The sequence below is a fragment of the Natrix helvetica genome (genome assembly GCF_964273705.1).
Source record: "Natrix helvetica genome assembly, chromosome: 4".
Taxonomy (NCBI): Eukaryota; Metazoa; Chordata; class Lepidosauria; order Squamata; family Natricidae; genus Natrix; species Natrix helvetica.
The window spans coordinates 120,169,316-120,177,885 of NC_138550.1; the positions used below are offsets into that span (position 1 = coordinate 120,169,316).

Genomic DNA, 8,570 nt, shown 5'->3' on the forward strand with positions numbered 1-8,570 from the left:
AAATTGTGCTAGGAAAAAAACACAAAGTATCTTCTGAGCAATATACTGGCCATTTTATCTGAGGTTGCTAAATATCAGAAAACTCTGCTTTGCTCTAGAAATACAAACCTGCAGTAATATACTGAGCAGAAGCCATTTCCCCTGAAGCTCTTAAGGCACCAGCATACCTAAAAATGTTTAAAACTTATAGTTAGTTTGGCCTTAGATTCAACACAATATAGAAATAAAGTTAAAACGGCTTTCATCTGGAAACTGAGATTCATCTGTGAGATTTTGATCACAACCAAGAACGTTGTTAGGTTGTGACTACAAAAACCAAGAAGAATTTGATTTCTTACAGTTTGGAAGCCTTAGTTAGGCTGGTTACCATCATAACTGAATGTGCACTGTAGCTCCACATAAATAGAAAGCACACATTCAAATTTGGAGGGAGATATATTAACTTTGAAACAGGTAGAGATTATATTAGTTTTAGTTGTTTTAAGGTTTCACTGAAAGATACAATTGACCAGGTATGCCTAATTTTTTGCATCAACTGTAAATCATGCCTTCATGTAAGGGTTCTTTTAATAGTTCAACCATTCATTTATTACCACAAAGTACACAGAGTCCTCCATTTACAACTTTTTATTTAGTGACTGTTCAAAGTTACGTCACTGAAAAAGGTGAGTTACGACCATTTTTCAAACATGACCGTTACACCATCCCCAAGGTCATATGAACAAAATTTGGACACTTGACAACTGGTTCGTACTTACGACCGTTGCAGTATCTCAGGGTCATGTGATCATTGTGATCTTCTGACAAGCAGTCAATAGGGAAGCCAGATTCACTTCACAACCATGTTACTAACTGAACAACTGCAGTGATTCACTTAGCAACTGTGGCAAGAAAGGTCGTAAAATGGGGCAAAACTCACTTAACAACTGTCTCAAAGTGTTGGACTAAATTGTGGTCATAAGTCAAGGACTACCTCTAAAAGAAGGAATATGTGAGCTGAAATCTGGTTGCACCTAATAGGTCTTGCGTGCTTCTCACTATGTTGTACACATCAAATAAACACATCAAGCTAATTGTATGGATCAGACCAAAACCACCTCAGCCTACAATTCTATTCTATCCTATTCCTACAGTAGCCAACAATATGTCATAGAAACTCATGAGCCACCGTGGGGCAGTGGTTAGAATGCAGTTCTGTAGGGAATGTCTACTGACTGATGGCTGCCTGTAATTTGGCAATTCAAATCTCAACAGGCTCAAGGTTGCCTCAGCTTTCCATCCTTCCGAGGTGGGTAAAATGAAGACCCAAATTGTTGGGGGCAATATGCTGACTCTGTAAACCGCTTAGAGAGGGCTTTTACAGCACTGTGAAGCAGTATATAAGTCTAAGTGCTATTGCTAATTAGGTGGAGATGGCTGTAATTGCGATATCTCACTCATATTCCCAGCAACTGAAATAAACCTTCTGTATTCTTTACTAAAGGAAATACTGTATGGCCATCTGCACTAGCTACAGACTGCCTTTATAATCAAATATAATTTTTAATTAAATATATCTAAATGATACTATCTTTACATCTTGTAGGCATTCCATATTTAACCATTTGATTTTGAAGAAGTGTGTTTCTATATAATTCTGATCAGCTATTTAATTAGATTGTCCCAATACTACCGTAGTATTTTAAAGAAAAGGTTCTACTATTTTGAAATAAGGGGAAAATTCCTTACCCATTTTCCCAATCCTATATCTTATTCCACTGCCTTCTCTAGTATCTCTAGCAGCCAAATAGCCAGTAACCTCTCCAGATAATACAACTCTTAATTTTAATGATAGTTTCGTAAAATTTAGCTTTAAATCATTTTTACTGTTGGTTGACATATTCAACTGCTTCTATTATGTATATTTTATTATATATATTATGTTAAGAGCCAGTTTGGTCTAGTAATTAAGGTACTAGGCTAGAAAGCAGAGGTCTGTGAGTTCTAGTCCCTCCATAGCCAGTAAAGCTGGCTGGGTGACCTTGGGTCAGTCTCTCTCAACTGATCTCACAGGGCTATTGTGGACAAAATAGGAAGAGGAAGGTGTGCTGGATATGATCAACATCTTGATTTACTTATAAAAATAATAAAGGTGGGATACAAATAAACATAAAAATATTTTGGAATAATTTATAAATATACATGAAATAAAAGAACCAGAAGCTTACATTTACATTCAAAAAAGAGGGATTCCTTTTCCCCCCTTTCCATTGCAGCCCACTTTAGCTCTTAAAAAACTTCCCCTAAAAATCAGGGAATCCTCTGAAACAATCTAAATGTGTCTGGGGAAGCTATGTAAGGAGAGAAAAGGTAGGAACTGGAAAGGCCAACTGTGTGAGCAAAAACATGCTCTGCTTCTTTAGAAGCATTTTTGGATACAAATCACAAACCTCAAGGATAATTTATTCCATAAAAGGTTGCTTAACCAAACACATCATCCATTTAAAATGCTTTCAAGTGAGATCACCTCTAAAATCTGCCCTTTACATTCATAATCCTTGATAGTCCTATATTTCAAAGATGCTGCCATTGTTAACCAGAGTCGTGCCTAGAGACGCTTTGTAGAATGAGATGGGCGGCATATAAACTTAATAAACAAGAACAAATAGTTAATATTATTTGACTTCTTATAGAATGTAGAGTGTTAACAGAAAAAGTAACATTAAGCTTGAAAAAAAATATTTTAAGGATATGCCAGATTAATTTTGCTAATATTTTAGTATCTTCATTTTCCAGTATACTAGAGTCTGCAGTAATAGTACGTTTAAAATATGAGCTACAAATATGAACTCTCAATTCCAATTGCAGAATAGATTTCAACACACACTGGATTCCTATTATAGTTCTACCACAAAATTTGAATTATATATTTCAGTTTTTCATTGGAAATCTAAAATTTAAAATGAAGTTTACTACTTAAACTTATTCTAGCTTCCCTTTCCTATACAAAATACTACTAGCTACTATTCATACTATTTCATATTTAAAAAATGAATAAAATTAAGAGCATTTTATTTGTAGTTATGATACCTACCTCTTGAGAGCTTCTTTCAATTCTGGCACAGAGCGAATACACTGAACTGTAGCATTCATATAACAAGTATTCCCAAGATTTGTTAAGCCACACGGTAATTCCATCTGTCATAGAAAGATTAAAATGTTTGTTTTATATTAAATATTGCATTTTTAGAAATGGTTTTTTTTGAGCATGACATCTCTTTATTGAACAAGATACGTATTTGTACCAATTCCAAAAATGCTGCATTTGTACAATGATATCTGTCCTTAGCTGTATCTCATTTGCACTGTTATTTTACTTATTTGGGTGCCAGCTGACTCCAACAGACTATCCAGAAATATCGGAAAGATTATGTTTTCCAGAATTAACTGCCTATTCACTGTCCACCTATATTAATCCTCTTTTGAAAAAGATAAATAATACTTTATTGTTCCAGAATTTTAAATGTTTGGTTAGCTAGCTATTCTTCTGTTTAGCAATTTTAAATTGTTATATTTCAAAACAGAGTATTAGAATTACTGGACAATATGGATGTGTGTCTGTGTATCCCTCCCAGTGACTGGGCAGTTCACAAAATGACAAAATAAAAAATAAAACCACGTAACAATAAAAACAATAAAAATAGAGCAAAAAGTTAGCAAAACAATGAAAAATACATATATAACTCAGAAGGCTTTAACTACCCTAGCCAAAAAGCTTGGTCCTGCTAAACGCCAAGAGTGAGAGCCAACCCCAATGGCGCATAAAGAAATCCTAACAAATAGCACGTTTAAACAAAGAATGTGCGAACCTAATTGGATAGAATCAACCAGGCAGATACTATGGAACACAGGTGTCAAACTCGATCACGCTATGTGACATCACATGACATATTGTGACATTTTTCGCCTTTGCAGAACTGGGGTAGACATGGCCTGCATGTAACGCATCCAGCCCACGGGCCACCAGTTTGACATCCCTGCTATGGAAGATAACTGATCCCACAAATAACCAGGCTCAATGCTATGTAGGCTTTATAAGAAATGACTGACACCTTCAATCGCACTTGAAAGGAAACTGGCAACTAATGAAGCTCACAAAGCAGGGGAGTTAGATGGATATACAGAGGCATGATCATGACTAACCTCATTGCGGGAGAGTGGTGCAGCAATAAGCTGTGAAGTAACCAGGATTAAGAGGCTGTAGGGCTTACCCAGGAAAATGTACAACTAGCACATCAACTGGAGATTGGGAAGGAATTTCTAGCTGTAGCTGCAGCTGCTATCTGCTCACTGAGTAGCAGTGGTGGGTTCCGGATCCCGTTCCAACCGGTACGGTTGAAATGGGCCCAGTGTTGTCCACATGGATACCCCAAAGTGGATCTTTATTATGTATAATATATTACTTCTCATTAAATTTGTGGTCATGCATTTCTCCGCATTCAGAACTGTGAATATAATAAGAAGATAGGCTTACTGCTGAGGCTAACTGTTCTTCTGTCATATCTTCAACAAAGACAGGCCGGGCTACTGGTTCTTCAGGAAGTGCGTCAGCAGAGCCCATCATTAATAAGGTCATCCCCTATTGAAAAGGTGCAATAACTTTATCAGCAGATGCTCTAAAATATTAAATATAATCACATACATTAGCCTTTAAGAAGTTAGTTTTAAAATAAAGCTCAAAAGCAGTTTTGATTCTTTTTTTTTTAATGTTAAAGAGTATTGTGGCACATATAAATTTAAATTATGATTATTTTATTACCTTTGGAAAAACAGTACAAAGTATTAATGTATGCCCTTCTGTTCCTTAAGGAACCAAAGTATTTAGCATACCCTTAACTTGCTGAAAAGTTACTCCTCTTTTTTCTAGTAGTTCCCCTACTACAAAAATCAAATAATATCAGCAATCACATTTGGGTTCTCACTTTTAATTTTGATTGTCTTAAATATATGTAAATATATCACAGTACTAAAAGCAGTATTTAACTCTTTATAACTGTACTTAGAATTTAAAAAGTAAGACACTATCTGCCAACTGAATCCTCCTTCTACTGTTCCCCATTCCCAATCACATCATACTTTGAATCATTCTCAATTGAGGCCATAGAGAAGAGGTAAAACCCTGCTCTGTGAAGCTGTTATACATAGAAAACATCCAAACCATATATCTAATGCAATCATGTAATACTTACACTTTTTATTTTGATATTACCCCAATCATCATCCTATTTGAAAGAAAGAAAATAAATGTAAACTTTTCTCAATAATAGTAAGATGACTCAACAGATTCAACAAACACACCAACAGCTAAAGAAGAAATCACCAAAGGTAGTTACTGTAGATCTCATAGCAAGGGCCAAAAATTCCTCAGAAAATGTACAAAAATAATTTGATATTATATTTAATTCATAAATTATATAAGAATATAAATTTATGCTGATATGTTCATTGTTGCCACAATACATTAAATGTGTAAAAAATACAATAACAAGTATGTGATAAAATATTATCCAACTCTACCTTTAAAGTTCCACCTTTCACCATCACTTTCTGTCTGTCAGGCTGAACTCCAGTCAAAGCAAAAAGCTGTGCTTTGAATACCATTGGAGGTTCATCTGTATTCAGCTCTACTCCATCGAATTTTTCTTTGCCCCATTTTACATTAACTGAAAAACAAGGATTTGAGGTACAACACCGCTAATAAAATTAATACTAAAAATTAGACATGTTATACATAACTCCTGATTTGGCAGCAATGATTAGACATACAAAATGTTAGGGATGTAACCCTAGGCTCGGCTTGGCAATGTATATAAGCTATGATTACTTATAAACAATAAAGTCATACAAACGTATACTAAGAATGCCTTTCCTAAAAATTATACCTCAGTTTTGGCTACTCCTGACTGTCTGCATTATCAACACACATGAATATTCTGCAACTTGCAACAACAAGAGGAGTCTTTACTGAAATACCAAGTTTACATTCATACAACATATTGTTAAAACTGATAAGACCAATTTCTAAGGAAGCATGCATCATATGCTATTCCTACATTGTAGGAATTAAAATAACATGGAGTGAATACAATTCCCCTTTTCTTTCTTTTATGCTTCTCATGCGAGAGTTTTGTGAGAAATCAATACTTTATGTAAAGGCTCTATTCTGTTCCAGGACCTTTTTTTTTTAACTGCTTTGAAATATGACTGCTTGCTTGCCTTTCCTATAGGTAGTAGAATTCATTGCAGGGTATACACAGTATTAATTCTCTAAACAAGCCTTCCCTCACTTTACATTCTTCCTTGTCTGGGAGACTATGTTGCTTATTATGCCTGGTAACATACTACTTGGTAAAACAAAAGTTAGTGGATTGGAATCTACAAGTACAGGTAGTCTTCAACTTACAACCACAATTGAGCCCAGAATGTTTTGCTAAACAAGACAGCTGTTAAGTGAGTTTACTCCATTTTATGACCTTTCGTGCCACAGTTATTAAGTGAATCTCTAGAGTTGTTAAAAGTGAGTAATATGTTTGTTATGTGAATCTGGCTTCAGCCTTCATTTTTGTCAAAAGGTCTCAACAGGTGATCACATGAACCTGGGACACTGCAATCATCATAAATATGAATCAGCTACTAAGCATCTGAATTTTGATCACATGACCATGGGGAAGCTGCAATGGTGCTAAGTGTGAATAATGGTCATAAGTCACTTTTTTCAATGCCTCTGTAACTTCAAATGGTCACTTAACAAATGGTTATAAGTTGAGGACTACCTGTAGTTTGGGAACAACAAATGCATTAGGTCTCAATGACCAAAGCACAAATATATTATTACACGAGAACCACAAGTCCCTGAGACAGTTGAATGACAGAAGCACTTAAGTTTTTTCACTGCGATATAACTTACATTAGCTCAAATTCCCTATTTTGTGAAATATATGAACCCTTGTTCATCTTCAAATGCATTCATGACTGTAAGCGTGAAAAAAATAATTACTCTGTTCAAGTTTTGCAGGTTTTCTCCAAAGAAAACCCGGGCTGTAATATGACCGAGTGCTACTCCTCTTCAAAATCACCCAGGAAAACGCAGGCCGGGGCGATGGTTGAGATTGCAGATATCACACACACCACCAACCACGCCTCGGGCAGCCTTGTTTTCTCCTCGCCCTTTCCTTCCCCGTCGATGTTTCCCACCTTTCCCCATCAAGGCAACCCTTCCTTGACAAGGAGGCACGAAAGCCTCCCGTCTACCCCGGCCTTCCTTCGGCAAAGTCCTGCTCCGGGGCCGTAAGAACTCAAGAGAAGAGGGATCCGGTCGGGCGGACTCGTTCCCTCCCACCCACCGCCGCCAGTCCCTGCCTCAGCGAAGGGCAGGAGAGCGCGAAGACCCTCCAGCTTCGGAGGCCTGAGTGGGGGGAAGCTGAGCTAGGCCCTCGGGAGGCGGAAAGGCGGGGACGAGCGAGTCCCGCATTCGCGAGAGGCGGCTGGCCAGACTCACCTGTGAAAAGCGGCATGGCTGGCGGGCTAAGCAAGGGGAACGAGCGAGCTCAAGAGCCAAGACGGAGCTATAGCAGCGCGACACCTTCCTCTCTCCCTCCTCCCTCCCTCGGGGTCTTATTCAAACCGGCCCCTCAGGATGACGCTGCAAGCGCGGATGGCTGCGCACGCAGCTCCGGAAAAGGCACCACCACCACCTCCTCCTCGGCTCTGCTGCTGGAGATCCTATACTAGGAAGGAAGCAGGCCCTGAGGCTGTTGGGCTGCGTTGCACTTGAGACGGAGGTTTCTCTCCACCACCACCACCAGCACCACCCCTGGCTCTGTCAACCTTTCTTTTGACTGGTTCCGGCTACTGGTGCCACTGAAACAAGAGCATAAGAGCTTAATCTATAGCGAAATGGGCGGAGAAATTAAACGTGTTTCTCCCGCTGTAAAGATAGCGGTGTTATCGGGGCATTCACGATCTGGTTGGGCTGAGGGGGTGTGATGAAAATTGAAGTGCAACTCCTTCGGGAACAATGTAAATTCAAAAAAAAGCTGCATTGTCATTAATCTATATTTATTTATTTTTATTTATTTTGGTTGGTCAAGCATGTATGAGCAAATAAAGTTTTAAGTATGGATATAACAAGTATAAGCAGGTATACGTATATACATAAGAAATGAGTACAAATAGATGGGGACAGTAGGACAGGGACAGTAGGCACGCTGGTGCACATATGCACGCCCCCTTACAGACCTCTTAGGAATGGGGCGAGGTTCACAGTAGACAGTTTAAGGTTGAAGCTGTGGGGGTTTGAGGATGCAACAACAGTCTCCGATAATGCATTCCAGGCATTCACCATTCTGTTGCTGAAGTAATATTTTCTGCAATGAGTTTGGAGCGGTTTACTTTCAGTTTGTGTCTATTGTTTGCCCATACTGCAGTTGAAGCTGAAGTAGTCATTGACAGGTAGGACATCATAGTGGACCATTTTGTATACTAAGTTTAGGTCAGACCATAGGCAGCGTAGTTCTAGGTTGTCCAGGTCC

General features: G+C 38.1%; 1 protein-coding gene across 1 annotated transcript in view; it reads right to left on the minus strand.

The window, feature by feature from the left end:
* The window catches only part of USP14 (ubiquitin specific peptidase 14), a 28,453-nt gene extending 20,762 nt beyond the window's left edge, over positions 1-7,691 (minus strand). The window contains exons 1-6 of the mRNA XM_081950977.1: positions 7,538-7,691; positions 5,557-5,702; positions 5,229-5,261; positions 4,514-4,618; positions 3,074-3,177; positions 109-167 (exon numbers count right to left, since the gene is read on the minus strand). Of these exons, the coding sequence (XP_081807103.1) occupies positions 109-167; positions 3,074-3,177; positions 4,514-4,618; positions 5,229-5,261; positions 5,557-5,702; positions 7,538-7,553 (463 nt within the window). The 5' untranslated portion in view covers positions 7,554-7,691. The remainder of the gene's footprint in view (positions 1-108; positions 168-3,073; positions 3,178-4,513; positions 4,619-5,228; positions 5,262-5,556; positions 5,703-7,537) is intronic.
* Positions 7,692-8,570: the final 879 nt, after the last annotated feature.